Here is a 16,102-nt window from a genome sequence, read left to right as displayed (position 1 = left end):
ATTTTTTTCCAGACCTATTTATCAAAGCCTAATGTTTGTCTTGAGCTCCAGTTTTGTCTTATCACTTGCCTTTTGTATATCTTGAACTGGATGTCCTGCAACCCATTTAAACTCAACATGTCCCAAAACAGAACTCCTTATCTGTTCCCCTAAACCCTCCTCAATTCTCAACTTCCCCATTACTGTCAAGGGTACCACCATCCTCCCAGGCATCCAGCCTTGCCGCCTCAGTGGCATCCTCAACTCCTCATTTGCATTCACCTCCTACATCCAACCAGCTGCAAATATTGCCACATCTATTTCCACATCTCTTGCATATGATCCCTTTTCTCTACTAACACAACCAGCACCCTAGGACAGGCCCTCATCACTTCAATCCTGGACTATCGCAATAGTCTTCTGGGGGCAGCTAGGTGGCGCAGTGGATAGAGCACCAGCCCTGGAGTCAGGAGGACTTGAGTTCAAATCTGACCTCCAACACATAATGCTCACTAGCTGCGTGACCCTGGGCAAGCCACTTAACCCCAATTGCCTCACCCTAAAACCAAAACAATACAATAGTTTTCTGGTTCTTCTCCCTGTCTCAGGTCTCTTCCTGTGCCAATCCATCTTCCATTTAACTGCCAAATAGATCTTCCTAGAATGCAGGTCTGATCATGGCATGTCCCTATTCAATAAACTCCAGTGACTCCCTATTACTATCAAGATCAAATATAGACCTGAGTTCAAATCCAGCCTCAGACCAAACACTTGACACTTTTTGTTTTTGCCTGCCCCTAAATACTTGACACTTACTAGCTGTGTGACTCTGGGCAAGTCACTTAACCCCAATTGCCTAAAAAAAAAAAAAAAGATCAAATATAAAATCCTTGGTTTGGCTTTGAAAGCCTTTCACAACCTGGTATGTTCCTATCATCCTAGTCTTTTTAAATACTCTACAATCCAGCAATATTGTCTTTTTGCTGTTCCTCAAACACACAATACTCCATCTCCTTACTTTCTGCCTATGTATTGCCTGTCCCCTATGTCTGGAATCCTCTCTCTTCTTCCCTACACCTCTTGGCCTCCCTTTAGACTTAGCCCAAACCCTACCTTCTGCAAGCTGCTTTTCTGGGCTCCCTGTTTCTCTAGTGGTTTCTTTCTGAGATTAAACTCCATCTACTTAGTTTATGTCTTGTATGCACATAGTTGTTTGCATGTTGTTTCCCGCATTAAACTCTAAGATTCTTGAGAAAAGGGATTGTGGTTTTGCCTTTCTTTGTATGACCAGTGCTCAGGACAGTATCTGGCACAGAATAGGTACTTTGTAAATGCTTATTGTTGATGATGATGATAGAATTTCTATTTAACCTACTTTTTTTAACATCGCTATCACTTCTCAATGCTCCAGGCATTCTCAATAAAATCTTCTCCTAGAAGAAAGAAGTTTAATTAAACCAAACAAATTAAACATTGGCCATGTCTGACTAAGTATGCCTCCCTCTACACCTATAGTGCAGTGCCTTTCTATCAAGAAGAGGGAGGTCAATTTCACTCTCAGGCCTCTGGAGTCAAGACTGATTACTACATTGATCAGAATTCTGATGTCTTTCAGTGTTATTTACCTTTACAATATTGTGGTTATTATGTAAATTGTTCTTTTGGTTCTGCATAACTTAGTGCATCAGTTCATATGAGTCTTCCCAAATTTCTTCAAATTCTTTATATATTTTTCTATGGTACAATTACATTCACAAACCTCACTTTGGTCAGCCATTCCCTAATTGATGGGTATCTACTTTGTTTCCATTTTTTGGTATGGCAAAAAGTACTGCCATGTACATTTTTCTACCTATGAAACTCTTCCCTCTGTTTTTTATTTTCTTGGGGTAGTGGTATCACTGGGTTAAGGGATATATGCAGTTTAGTGACTTTCTAGTATAGTTCCAAACAATTTCATAGAACAGCTGGGCCAAATCACACTTCTACCAGCAGTGCATTAATGTGCCTATATTCCTGTAGTGCCTCTAGCATTTACCAATTTTTTGTTTTGCTGAATCTTACAACATGAAATTTTCACTCACTGCCCTAAGCAAACATAAAGAGCAATGGAATAAAAGTCAGATTTTTTACCTTTGAATCTTAGCTTTGACACCCCTATCTGACCTTAGGCAAGTCCCCCTGAGCTCCAGTCTCCTCATCTAAAAATGGGGAGGGTAATATTACACTATAATAATAACTTGTAATACCTACCTCACAGGGTTGTAGTGAAGAAAGCGCTTTATAAACTTTAGAGTGCTATAGAAAGGAGAACTCTTCTTGAATGCAGGTGGGGGTACAGAAGAAAGAGACCTAAACTTGAAGAATGGAAGCCTGAGTTTGAGCACAGCTAGATCCCCATTATTAAGAATAATTAATCCTGTAAAATGGTCTTATCCAAATTCCTATCACATGTATTGGGGGCAGCTAAGTGGTGCAGCAGATAGAATACTGGGCCTAGAGACAGGGAGATGAGCTCAAAACCAGCTTCAGACACTTACCAGCTGTGTGACCCTAAGTAAGTCACTTAACCTCAGTTTGTCTCAGTTTTCTTATCTGTAAAATGGGGATAATAATAGCACCGAGCACCTATCTCCCAGGGTTGGTGTGAGGATCAAATGAAATCCCTTAACAGTGCCTGGCACATAGTAAGCCCTATATAAATGTTAGCTATGATTATTATTACTACATGTGCATTGGTCTGGAACCAATTACTCTAACTTATGTATATGTACATATATATTAATAACTTTGAATAGTGTGACTTTGACTAATTAGGCTACTTTATGGAGTTCATTATTCTCACTAATTGGGACCTGGGTGTATGTCGAGCTCTGACTTTGAACAAGTCACATATCTTCTTTAGCCTTCAGTTTCCTCCTCTGTGAAATGAGGATAACGGTCCTTGCACTGCCTGCCTGGATTGTTGGGGGGAAGACAGTACATGTGTGAGCAGTTAGTATTGTCTACTTCACAAGGCTCTTGTTTGAATTCTTACTGAGAGCATCTTTACTATGGGAACATACTCACTTTTAGCTCAGTAAGGAATTCTCTTTATTCCTAGTGTCCTCACCTGGGAACCATTATCCTTTCCTTGGTCTCCCCGCTCACCAGCATCTGCTAAGCAGAGGAGAAGCAACCCCTGCCCCCTAGCCCAAATATTGGTCTGGCACAAATGCTAGTTTTCCAAAAGTCCTTATGAATGTCAGTCCCCTGTTTACATAACAGGGATCATATACCTTTAAGTCATTTCCTCTTACTAGCTGTCATATGGCATTTCTGTGTTTCACATTCATTGTGCTGAAGGTGCATTTGCTCTAGGCAGATGGCAGGCAGTCTGGGAGGCTTGCCACCCATCATGAATAGTGACACTTTGCAAGTAAAATAATCCACTGACTTGGGAAGGAGGCAGCAGGCAGCCCAAAGCTGTTTTCTTGTTCCTCCCTGAGCACAGCTTAGGGATGAGACCTGCCACCTCAGCTTGGCATCATTGGTTGGAACCTAGTGCCACTGAGGGCCCATGACTCCTGGTCCCAGCTGGGCATGGGCTTCCTCTTTAAAAAGGTTCCTGTCCCCTACCCTAAGTAAGACCAAGATAATGGCAATGATGATGATGATGACGAAGATGAAGGCTCACATTTCAAAAGCACTTTATAATTTAATAAGAATATACTACATAAAAGGACTAGAAGGAAGTGATTATTATAGATGAGGAAGGTGAGGCCCAGAAAGGTGATTTACCCGGGATTATTTATCTCCAATGAAATTGTCCTTTTTATGCATCTCAGGGAACCTCCTCTTGCCACAGTAGTAGCAGTGAAGTCTGATCTGTAGCCTTAAAGAGATTCAGTTTGATAAGTGGAAAGAGCCCTGGACATCAGAATACCTGTATTTGAATCCTTACTCTGCTGCCTAATAGCTCAGTTTCCTCATTCTGTAATACAGACTAGATGATTTCTTTAGCCCCTTCTAGCTCGAGCATTCTGTAATTTCCACATTCTAAAAGAAGCAAAGCTTTGATGACTTTGGCCAGGCCCCATGAGGGTCCAAGATCACAAGGCTAAGAGAACAGGCCACATCCTTGCTCCTCCTCAGGACTCTTAGAGTAGACCCTAGAAGCTGAATTGTTGAGACAAGTTCTATGCATATAAAATAGGACAGAACTCATTTGATCTGCACCATATAAGGCAAAACTTCTTAGACTGAACCCAAAACAATTCCATTGGCAAAGCTATTTACACTAGCAAAATGTATACAACCATGAAAATGGTGCAGGAGGGTGGGTTGGAACAAAGCCTGACTTATTCTATGGGCTCCCTTAACACAGAATCACAGAATATCAGAGTTGGAAGAAAACTCAAAGACTATCCAATCCAATGACCTTATTTTGCAGCTGGGGAAACTCTGCTTCAGTGAGAGGAAGTACTGACTTGCCCAAGGTCACAAAGAAAATGATTAATTTCAATATATGAATGTAATGGAATATTAATATACTGTAAGAAATAGTGGAAATGATGGATACAGAGAAACCTAGGAAGACTCAGTGTGAACTGATATGAAGTAAAGTGAGCAGAATCCAGAGAACAATTTATAACATATATAACTATGGTAATTAAGATAAACAACTTTGAAAGACTTAGGCATTCTGGTCACTGCAGTGACCAGTCATGACTTCAGAAGGCTGAGGCTGAAGCAGGCTTTCCACTTCATGACAGAGAGGTAACGGACCAGAGGGAGAGAATGTAATATACATTCTCAGACCTGACAAATGTGTGAAATGGTTTTGCTTGATTATATTTTACGTTGCAAGGGAAGGCCTCTTTCATGGTGAGGGAGGGACAGAAGTTGGGGGAGTTTTGCAGAGGGGTTAGTGGGTAGTGATGGTGATACAAATAAAATAACATTAATAAAATGTTTTAAAAATCCACTGAAGTGGAAGGAAATTCAAGGAACAGAGGTAAGGAGGACAGTGTTGTTACTAATGTGTTAAGTTTAATACCTATCTTTAAAAACACAACTGTATGTAATAGTTCACAGTTTCCTCTATTTTTGTTCCTTGTATATTGAAATGCTCATTTTAATGATGTTTAGCAAAATAAGATTTTTAAAAATTGTGCAATCCTATGAGGTGAATAGTGTAAGGAGCGTGACTGAGTGTGTGTGGTTCAATAGAAAAAGAATATGGAGACCTGGGTTCCAATCTGGCAAAAATGGGGAGTGGGACTAGATAATTTTGCAAAAGACTTGTATAGATTCAATTACAAAGCACTCTTTAAAAAACTAAAGAGCAACTTAAATAGCTGAAGGAATAGTCGGTGCTCATGGCTAGACTGTGCCAATATGAAAGAAATGACAGAATTACCAAAATGTACTTATACTTTTAATATTATACCAAACAAATCACCAAGACAATACTTTACAGAGCTTGGTAAAATAATAACAAAATTCATTTGGAAAAATAAAAGATCTAGAATTTCAAGGGAAAAGACAAAAAGAAGTAAGGACAAAGGGGGAATAGCACTTCCAGACCTCAAACTATATTATAAAGCAATAGCCATAAAAACATCTGGTATTGGTTAAAGGCTAGAGAGATAGATCAATGAAACAAGCTAGAAAAGGGAGATTCAGAAGCGATAGAACTCAACAGCCCAGTGTTTGATAAAGTGGAAAACCTAAGTTACTTAGGAAAAACTCCCTATTTGATAAAAATTGCTGAGGAAACTGGAAAGTAGTCTAGCAGAAATTAGGTTTAATCTGATGCCTCATACCACACTCTAAATGCATTCTAAAAATACGTTCTAAATACATTCTAAATACTTTCTAAATGGCTACATGACCTTAATATAAAAGAGTATATTATTTAAAAAACAGAAGAGAAACAGGTCATGTACCCCTCACAGCTACGGGTATGAGATTTATTCTTAACCAAACAAGAGATAGAAGCAATTACTTTGATTATTTGAAAGCTGCTGCACAGACAATAATGTATCTAGGATAAAAAGGGAAGTTGGTTGAATGGGGGAAAAATCTTTGTATCAAACTTCTCTATTAAGGTATTCAAAATATATAAATAATTAATATATATATATGTATGACTAATAGCTACTCCCTGATAGATAAACAACCAAAAAATATGAACAGACAGTTCTCAAAAGAACTGCAAAATTACAACCATCTGAAAAAAGTTCCGAATCACTAATAATAAGAGAAATGCAAATCAAAAACACACTATTTAACCTAAGACCCTGCAAATAAGCAAAAATGACCAAAAATTGGTCAGTGTTGGAGGGGGTGTGGAAGATAGGCGTACTAATACATTGTTGGTGGAGCTATGGAATGGTACAACCAGTCTGGAAAGCAATTTGGAATTATGCAAATATGGTGACTAAAATGTCTATACCCTTTGAACCAGAGACTCTATCACTGGGGTTATACCCCAACCAAGCCATTGATAAGAAAAAAGTTTCCATATACTCCAAAATATTTATAGCAGCACTTTTTGTGTTAGTTAAGAATTGGAAACAAAGTAAATGTCCATAGATTGGGGAATGGCTAAACAAATTGTGGTATATGAATGTAATAGAGTACTACTATGCTATAAGAAATGATGTGGGGGCAGCTAGGTGGAGTGGTGGATAGAGCATCAGCCCTGGAGTCAGGGGGACTTGAGTTCAAACGTGGCCTCAGACACATAACACTTACTAGCTGTGTGACTCTGGGCAAGTCATTTAACCCCAAATGCCTCACAAAACAAAATAAATAAACAAACAAAAAAAAAAGAAATGATGTAAGTGATGAATACAGAGAGGCATGGAAATATCTATATGAACTGATGCAGAGTGAAGTAAGCACAGCCAAGAAAACAACATATCCAGTAACTACAGCAATATAAATGGAAAGGACAATGACACACAGAAAAATTAAAAATAAATGTAAAAAAATTACAAAGACCAAGTGGGACTCAAATGAAGAGATATAAAAAGACATCCCCAACCTACCCCTTGTGGAAGGGGGAGGTCCACAAGTGTCACACATTTTGCATGTTTTTGTACCTTCTCAATGTATTGATTGGTTGTGCTTTCTTCCCTCCTCTCTTAAAAAAATAACCATATTTCACACAGAGTAGCTCCTGGGGAGAGGAAGGGAGAGAGATAACATGAGATACCATGATGATATAAGAAACAGAAAACATCAATTAAGAAAAGAAGGCCACCGAGGTATTTTAAAAACACATAGAAGAGAATAGAAGGAAAGTCGGTAGGAAACAGATAAGCAGGACAGTTTTGAAAATAACATGTTGTCTTCACTGCATACTTGGAGGATAGAAGTAAGCTATGTTAAGTGCAGAGTTGTGGCTGCTTGTGTGTCCTTCTGCTTTGTAAATGGATATATTTATCTTTTGGGGGGTGGGGTTTAAGTCTAGAATTTTTAAAAAGGAAAAAAAAAGAACAGGAAAGTTCTGAAGAGAGAAAATATTAGCCTGCTTTTCAAAAGGGAAAAACCCACTACAAACTATAGACCTGTGAACTTAATGTTGGTTCCTGCCAAAATTCTGGAATTCAAATTTTAAAATAAGGTTGAAAGAGAAGCAATGATTACAAAGAACTACCATGGTTTCATCAACACCAGATTGTATCATTTTATAACCTTATTTCATTTTTGACAAGTTTATTGGACTGGGAGATCAGGGGAATGCCACAGGCATAGTTGATCTGGATATGGGGAAACCACTTGCCAAAGTATCGAGCTAATCATTGTGGGCTTTATTTAATGGACTGATGTCAATCTCTGGTGGAGTATCGGAGGGCCCTTTGCTGTTCCAAGTTTTTGTCAGGGACCTGTATAAAGGCACAGATGGCCTATCTCTTTCCTTTCCAGCCACCTTCTCCACAATCTTCTTAATTCCTATACCTGAGACTATGCCTATCTCTTCTACAACCTTGTTCCTAGATGGCATGTATCAATTTACACCCCATGGCCTCACTCACCATCGCAGTGACTTTCTAGACCAAAATGCCAGGCTCTCTGATCACAATTCCCTATGTGAGTTGTTTCTCCATTAGAATATAATACAGTCTTTACTTCTGTATTTGTATCCCTGGAGCAGGACAGTGCTTGGCATACAGTAAGTGCTTAATAAATTTTTTTCATTCATTAATGTTTATTAAATTTGCAAATGACACAAAGCTAGAAGGGATAGCTAACACACTAGCTAATAACATTAGGATCCAAAAAGATCTCAATAGTCTAGAAAGATTGGTTGAATAATTTGAAATTTAATATACCGACACCTAGGTCAAACCATACAAGTTCAGAATGGAGGAGCTATGGCTAGGGAAAAAAAAAATACTGTTTGTGTGAAAAGGACCTGAGAGTTTTAGCAGAATGCAAATAAATAATACTCTTCTCTCTCCAGGTCCTCCTCCTACCTATCTGACCGCTCCTTCTTGGTTTCCTTTGCTGGTTCTTCATCGAGGTCATGCCTTCTGTGGTGTCTGCCAAGGTTCTGTCCTGGGCCCTTTTCTTTTCTTCCTCTTGGTGATCTCATCAGCTTCCATAAATTCAATGATCATTTCCATGTAGATGATTCCCAGACATAATATCCAACCCTGATCCTAACTTCTCCTTTTTGCCAACTTCACATTACCAACTGCCTCTTGGATGTCCTATAGACATCTCAAACTTAATAGAAAGTATCATCATCTCTCTGCCTTTACCCTCCCAACTCTGTCTTCTTCTGACCATCCCTGTCACTGTCAAGGACGTTATCACCTTCCCTGTCACGTAGGTTTAGAAGAACCTTGCTGTCATCCTCTACTCTTTTTTCACATTCATTCCATATATGCAATCTGTTGCCAAGCATTGTCATTCCTGCCTTCATAAGTATTCCCTCCTGTCTGCTCATATAGCCACCCCTGGGGCAGGCTCTCACCTCAGGCCTAGAGCATGACAACAGCCTTCTAGGTGGTCTCCCTACCTCATCTGTCCCTATGGCAGTCCATCTTCCACACAACTGCCCAACTGATCTTTCTGAAGTTCGGTTCACACTCCTATTACCTCTAAGACCAAAATCTTTTAAAACCCTTCACAACTTGGCCCCTTCTTACCTTTCCAATCCTTTTAACATTCATTCCCTTCTGCATACTCTATGACCCAAGGGCAATGTTCTGTTGTAGTTTCTTTCTCATTTCCTTGGCCTCTTCTTTTTTTGTGAGGCAATGGGGTTAAAGGATTTGCCAAGAGTCACACAGCTAGTAAATGTCTGGGATAGGATTTGAACTCATGTCCTCCTGACTCCAGGGCTGGTGCTCTATCCACTGCACCACCTACCTGCCCCTACCTGGCCTTTTCAATGGCTATCCCCATACCTGGAACACTCTGCCACCTTCCCTCTACTTCCTGGATTCCTGCACAGCTTAAACCCCACCTTTAACTAGAGGCCTTTCTGGGTCCCATCCCTTATCCCCTGGAGCTTTCCTATGGGATAATCTCTTCTAAACAAAGTACTTATCAGTAGGTACACAGTTGTTTGAGTTTTGTCTCCTTCCTCTTTAGGAATGAGTCCCTTGAGAGCAGGGATCATATTTTTACCTTTCTTTGGATCCCCCTAGCTAGACCACTTAACAAAGCTGGTTGGGTGACTGTTGATTGTGACTTGTCAGCCTAAAATTGTAAATATAAAAATATATGTATATATAATATATATATATAATATCTATGGCAACCATAGAGGGCAATCATATTCAACTCAATTCAACATATATTTTAAAAAAATTTTTACTCTGAATCTAATGAACATAAAAAAAATGAGCATTTCCATATACCAAGTAAAACAGAAAAAGTGGATTATATGTGAAATCATATATTTATCTATCCATCTTATGTTTTTAAAGTATATAATAAATTCAACATGTTACTTTCAAAGCTGTCCTGTTTCAACACACAATATGCAAAGCCCTGGGCTAGACATTGAAGCAGACTTACACTTCATGTAAGAAAAAACTTTTTAAAAAAGTTTGTTCTTAACATAACACCAAATAAAATGGGCATTTTCCTATATATAGTAGAACAGAAAAAAAGAATATTGTACACTAAACAGCTGATGTCATTTATGGCATGCTTTTCTTTTTAAGTAGATGATACCTGCTATAGGAAATTATGAAAGTGGCAAATACAGAACAAGTGTGACTCAAAAGAAGATATTAGAAAACACTGGAACCCCATCCCTTCGAAGAGGTGGGAGGTCTACAAGTGGGCATTGCACTTATTTTCAGACTTTTTTTTAATGTATTGCTCAATTATGCTAGTTTTTCTCGTTTATATCTTTAATTTGTCATAGGAGATGGCTCTTTGGGAGGAGAAAAGGGAAAAAAAGGGGGAAACTTACTATGGTCATGTAAAAAACCACTATATCAATAAAAACTTATTTTTAAAACATATGTAATGAATTCAACCTGTAGCTTTCAATGCTATCCTGTTTGTGCTTCCTTCTGACCTTCCTTCTGTTCTCTGAATTATTTTTAAAAGGGACACAGTGGTCCTCTTTTCTTTCTTGCTGTCCTATCCCTTTTCCCCCTTACCCTCTCTGCCCCACCTACTGGAAAAGAAAAAAAAAAAAAGAAAAACAAAGCCTTTGTAACAGAAGAAAGAATTTTTTCATAATCAGAATTTTCCCAGAGTAGAAGGGGTTACCTTTTGGAGCAGGGTGAGAAAGGGAGAATAGTATGTGGGAACCTATCTCTTCAGGTGGAGGCTGAAGGATCTTTCATCAGGAAAGGTGTAGAAGGGATTCCTCTTCAACGACCAACTGGTCGAGGTGCCCTCTGAGGACCTTTCTAGATTTGAGACTCTGTATTTCTACCATGTCGTCCTCTTCCTTAGAGAACGGTATTCTTAGCAGGATCTCTGGGTCCTGATCTTTCTGAATGACTCATCACAGCTGCCCTCTAACCCCCAACCCAGCCACTCAGAATGACTGAAGCCCAGTGCTCAGGGCTATGAGAGTCTCCATCTGGTTTCCTGGGGCTGATTATTCCCATTCAGACTTTTGTGCCCCAAAGCCTTCAGGTCTGTTGAATCTGTGAGGAAGGAACACAGAGGCACTATTGTAGTTGTTCTGCTCCTTTATATATCTGTCCCCTTTCCTCAACTAGGTTAATCCTTCCCTCTGCGGGTTCCCCTTCCCCCACCAAGTAGAGCAGGATTGCTTGATATACATTTACATCCCTCCTGGGCCTGGCAGACTCTTGACTTTGGTTCTGACATATCGGGAGGCCCTGCCCCATCAAGTAGGCAAGCCAGCCCAGCCAAAGCAGTGACCTCCACTACCTTCCCTTTGACCCCAATGGGGGTAGCCAGGGACCTTGGGAATAGTGGTGTTCTCTAACCATTGGTTCTGTTTCCAATCCAAGCCCTGAATTCACAACCATTATTGTGGAGAAGAGACCCACATTCCTCTATACCAGTTGACAACCAACTACCACCAACAGGCATATAGATCCCTGGGAGTGGCAGCATTGCCCAGATCATCAGACCTCCCTGCTTCCATTCTAACCCTCCTGGCTATCACCCTGGGGTGTGAAGATGTGGCTTGACAGTCCCTTCTGTGGTTTCTGCAACAACAGCTGTAGAAGACCTAGGAATGAAAATTTTTGCTGCCAAGGTCCTTAACACTATCCAACGGTTCAGTCTCACAAAATGATACAATTTTATTTCTAGAAATGACATTAAAGCTGAGGCATCACTCACCTGCCCTCTGAGGACCTTTCCATCCAATTTAGGGCTGAATCTTCTTTATGTCTTTGTTGTCTTCCCTAGGCCTCCCACTGCATCTGGGGCCATCTCCAGTTGCCCTGAACTACACCTTGCCAGTGGGTCCACGTGGTTCTGGAGGAGAAAGTGAGGCTGGTGACTTTGCACAGCCCTCCCTCACTTAAATCAGATTCACTTGCATGTCCTGGCATATGTTATAGTCTTCTTCCAGAACAAAGGACAAATAACAACAACAGCAATTAAGATAAGCATATTGAGAGCTGGGACAGTCTTTTGTTTGTACTTTCAGTGAGTTAGTTTTGCATATTCTAAGTGCTTCATAAGTGCTCTTTCATTTGTTCATCTTTTCTTCTCCAGACCTTGCTCTGCTCCCTTCCCTGTTTTCACTCCTGCATGTGTCCAGCTCCTTACTGGCACTATAAGGATTCCCAGATCCTGGTCTCAGCAGTCTTTCCCCCGGATAATATTCTCCAGTCTCCCAAGTCCATAGAATCATAGAACCATAAAATCTCAGAGCTGGAAGGACCTCATCTATTCAAACTCTACATAAGAAAGTAATCCCCTTTAAAAAACAACAACAACAACAACAACAACAATTCTCAATCCTAAATGGTCAGCCAGCCACTGCTTGCAGCTCTTTAGTGATGGAGAGCTCACTACTAACCAAAGGGGTTCACTGCACTTTGGGGCCACTGTGTTTATTAGTTAAGTATCCTATGATGTTACTAGGAATCTTAAAGGGTCATCTAGGCCACCTTACCCTCCATCTTTTCAGATAGGTACTAAACTATCTTCTCTTATATGTACATTTTTTCCCTTTACCTATACTTGAAAATTTTTAAACAATTATTCTTTATTTTAACATTTGTTTTTTTAAATTTCAAGTTCCAAATTCTCCTCTCTCTCCAGCCCCTCCCCCATCCATTGACAAGGCAAGCAATATATCAACTATATATGTGAAGTCATGCAAAATATTCCCATATTAGCTACATTGAAAAAAAAGGCAAAAACAAAGTGAAAAAGTATGCTTCAATCTGCACTCAGAATTCATCAGTTCTCTCTCCAGAGGTGGAGAGCATTTTTCATCTAGTCTCTTGGATCATTGTATTGATTAGAGTAGCTAAGTCTTTCACAGTTGATCATCTTTACTGTTAACTCTGCACAATGATCTCCTGGTTCTGTTCACTTCATCAATTCACACATGTCTTTCCAGGTTTTCCTGAAACCATCCTACTAGTCATTTCTTGTAGCAGAATAGTATTCTATCACAATCATATTCCACCACTTGTTCAGCCATTCCCCAACTGATGGGCATCCCTTGAATTTCCAATTCTTTGCCACCACAAAAAGAGCTGCTATAAATATTTTTGTACATGTGGGTCTTCTTCCTTTTCCTAATCTCTTTGGGATACAGAATTAAGTAGTGGTATTGCTACTACCCTCTCTTAGAAAGGTGATGTTCTATTCCATTTTCAAATGTTTGGGAAAGGAAATTAAACCTCTTTAGGGATGCATTCCTAGGTTTAACCACCATAGCTACAGGGAAATTCTGCAGGTTCTCTCCTCTCTTGAAGCCAATTCGTTCCAAAGAAAGGGACAGGCAAGTGAAGGCGGTCCGGTCAAGCATAAAGGATTCAGGATGTGGGAGTGACGGTGGACCTGCGTCCAAGGTCCCGAGTCAAGAAGCCCAGCTACTATAAGGAGATGCTCCAGTGACGTCCGAGTGGGCGGTGCCCTCTTCACAGCCCAGGAGGGCGGGGACGTGATGCATAGGCAGGGGCCGGACCTGTGGCAGTGGGGCGGGAGCAGAACGCGGGTCGGGCCAGTCTAGGGATGGGGCCGGTTCGGGGAAGGGCGGGATCAGAATGCGCCTGGGCCAGTCCAGGGATGGAGCCAGGTGGGGGAGGTGCGGGGGCGGGGAAGTCCAGGGGTGGGGTGGGGCCAGCCTAGAGGAGGGGCCAGTGGGGGGGGCGGGGCTGCGGCCTATCTGAGCTGGGTCCAGCTCGGCCTCGGCTGTCGGCGCTGGTTCGGAGCTGCAGGGGCTGCGGCTGCACCGCGGGCGATGGTGGGCATCCCGGGAGCGGCTGCCTTCCAGTGTAAGCGGGGCCAGGGCTGGGAGGATGCGACGAAAGGGTCCCAAGCCATGGTGGCCCCGGGGCCGCGGGAGGAGGAGGGGGTGTGTGTGTCCATCTAGTGCTGGGAGGGTTGGGAGGAGGTGCTCCCTCCACGCTGGCTCCCGGGACCCCCCACGGCCGTGCTTGGACTGGAGGCAGGGGTGTGCATCACTGGCCCGAGAGGGCAGCGTGATCTAGAAGCATGGACTGAGACCCAGAGAGGGGGAGTAACATGCCCAAGGTCACACAGCTCGAGTCTAAGGTGGAGGCCAGGTTGGACACCCCGTCCTCCCCCCAGGTGTCCTGACGCCCAGCCCAAGCTGCCTCCCACGGGGCCCCGCCTTCTTCCTGGCCACACTGACCGACCCACGGAGCAAACCCTTTCCCGCTATCTGCGCGGGCTGGCGCACTCCGGCGGCTAAGAGGCCCTAGGTTTGGGGGGTCGTGTTTCCGGGCGCGCAGAGTGCTTGCCTTTGTGAAGGGCAGAGACACCCTTTCTTCCCTCCCTTCCTCTTCCCCTCCCTGCCCCAACAGCGATGGGGTCTAACCAGACCCTTATGGTGAAGACTCCAATGGAAGATGAAAAACTCACCCTTTAGCAGAAACTCAGTGGAGTCTTAGACCAAAAATTGTTTTGGGAAAGTCCTGCTTCTCCCTCTCCTAATAATACTTGTTGACTGACTAACTGACCACTGGAGCCCTGGAGCTCTACAGCCCTGTCCACCACTTCTTTCTTGTCTGGCCTTGGGAGACTAGCTTCTCTTAGAGAGGTTAAGCTTTTCATAATCAGCCCCTGTTTACCCTTGGGCTTTTTCCAAAAAGTTTCAACTCTGCACCTGAGCTGGCTCAGAAAGGGCAAGATGGGGGAGGAAGCTTGGACAATGAAACCCGCTCAAGTGGTAACTTCCTAACTTAGAAACGCCTGAGCCTGAGCGTTTGTTAACCTTCTCTAGACAGGACCACCTACAGAGTTTGGTTGCCTCTTGTTACTTTGCATCTGCCTAGAGCACATTTTTTAATTGAAAAAATTAATACATATTACTATACTAGCTTATGGTGGTGGGAAAGACTCCAGGTTTGGGATAGGTGGACCATAGTCAGTAAGCATTTATTAAACACCTACAGTGTTCCAGGCACTGTGGTATACAAAGAAAGATCAAAGAGCCCCCCTCTCAAGGAGCTCATGGTCTACAGATAGTGAAACTGAGGTCCAGAGGGATTTAAAAGCAGGCCCCCTGGTTTCAAATCCCAAGCTCTTTCCGTTGCACAGAGCTGCCACTTTACCTAGTTTCAAATCTCAGCTTTGCCACCTACTACCTGTGTGACTTCGAAATAGCTTGCCTTCTCAGACTCAGTTTTCCCATCTGCAGAATGAGGGGGTTGGATTTGATGAGTTGTTGAGGGTTCCTTTCGGTCTCTAAAAGTAATGAAACAGGATCTGCTTTGAAGATTCAATTCCTAGGGTATTGGGGGAGGGGAATGATCTCAAGTGAATGAATTCCGGAAGTTTCCTTGGGCTGAATGGATGGGGCCAACCAAGGTGTTTGTTTATTTATTTGGGAGTGGAACTCTTCAAACTGGAATTCTGAATTGGAACATTTTGGATTTTGCTTTAATCCAATTTAAGTTATGCTGGGAAGGATTCTCTTTATAAATGAAGATGGGGAAGGAAACTGAGAAAAAAATGTTAAGACCAGTACAGTAGCCTTTCATATGTTTTGGTGCCTAAGTAATCATTCAGAACATCCTGCAGGCAAAAAGTTTGACTCTTGGTCCATCATAAGTTGTAGATTCATTTTGGGGGGGAAGGAGGCCAGATTTGTGATTCCATCTGTGTGGGGATCTTCCTGTGTGGACTTTGTCTCTTCAGAGTAAGATTGGCATCTGCAACTCACAAAGCTGTCAGTAGCAGAGAGAAGTTAAGTGACTTGCCCATGGTCACTCAGCCAGAATTGGTCCCAGGCAGAATTTGAACCCAGGTCTTCCTGACTGCAGTGCCATCCTTTCTTCATCAGTGCATGCTGCCTCTCAGTGTTTCATAGAGCAGAGTTGTACAGTCCTTAGTATCAAATCTTGATATGAGGAATGATTTACTCAACTAGTGCTTGGGTTCAATGTTTTACCTTCAGTTAGATTTATAACATATATTGCACATGACTTTTAAAAGCTATTTTCAACTTAAAACATTGAATAGGAAA

At 41.9% G+C, this 16,102-nt stretch overlaps 1 protein-coding gene across 2 annotated transcripts in view; it reads left to right on the top strand.

Annotated features, from left to right (window-relative positions):
- The first annotated feature begins 13,825 nt into the window (after positions 1–13,825).
- Positions 13,826–16,102, top strand: part of CBFA2T2 (CBFA2/RUNX1 translocation partner 2) — a 166,973-nt gene continuing 164,696 nt past the window's right edge. The window contains exon 1 of one of the 2 annotated variants that reach the window (XM_027867234.1): positions 13,826–13,886. In XM_027867234.1, the coding sequence (XP_027723035.1) occupies positions 13,853–13,886 (34 nt within the window). In that variant the 5' untranslated portion in view covers positions 13,826–13,852. The remainder of the gene's footprint in view (positions 13,887–16,102) is intronic. The other variant, XM_027867233.1, reaches the window with a different exon arrangement.

Source organism: Vombatus ursinus, unplaced genomic scaffold (assembly GCF_900497805.2).
Source record: "Vombatus ursinus unplaced genomic scaffold, bare-nosed wombat genome assembly UNPS02014785.1, whole genome shotgun sequence".
In the NCBI taxonomy this organism is placed as follows: domain Eukaryota; kingdom Metazoa; phylum Chordata; class Mammalia; order Diprotodontia; family Vombatidae; genus Vombatus; species Vombatus ursinus.
The sequence above is the reverse complement of the archived record's forward strand: the minus strand, read 5'-3'. Positions and strand labels throughout refer to the sequence as shown.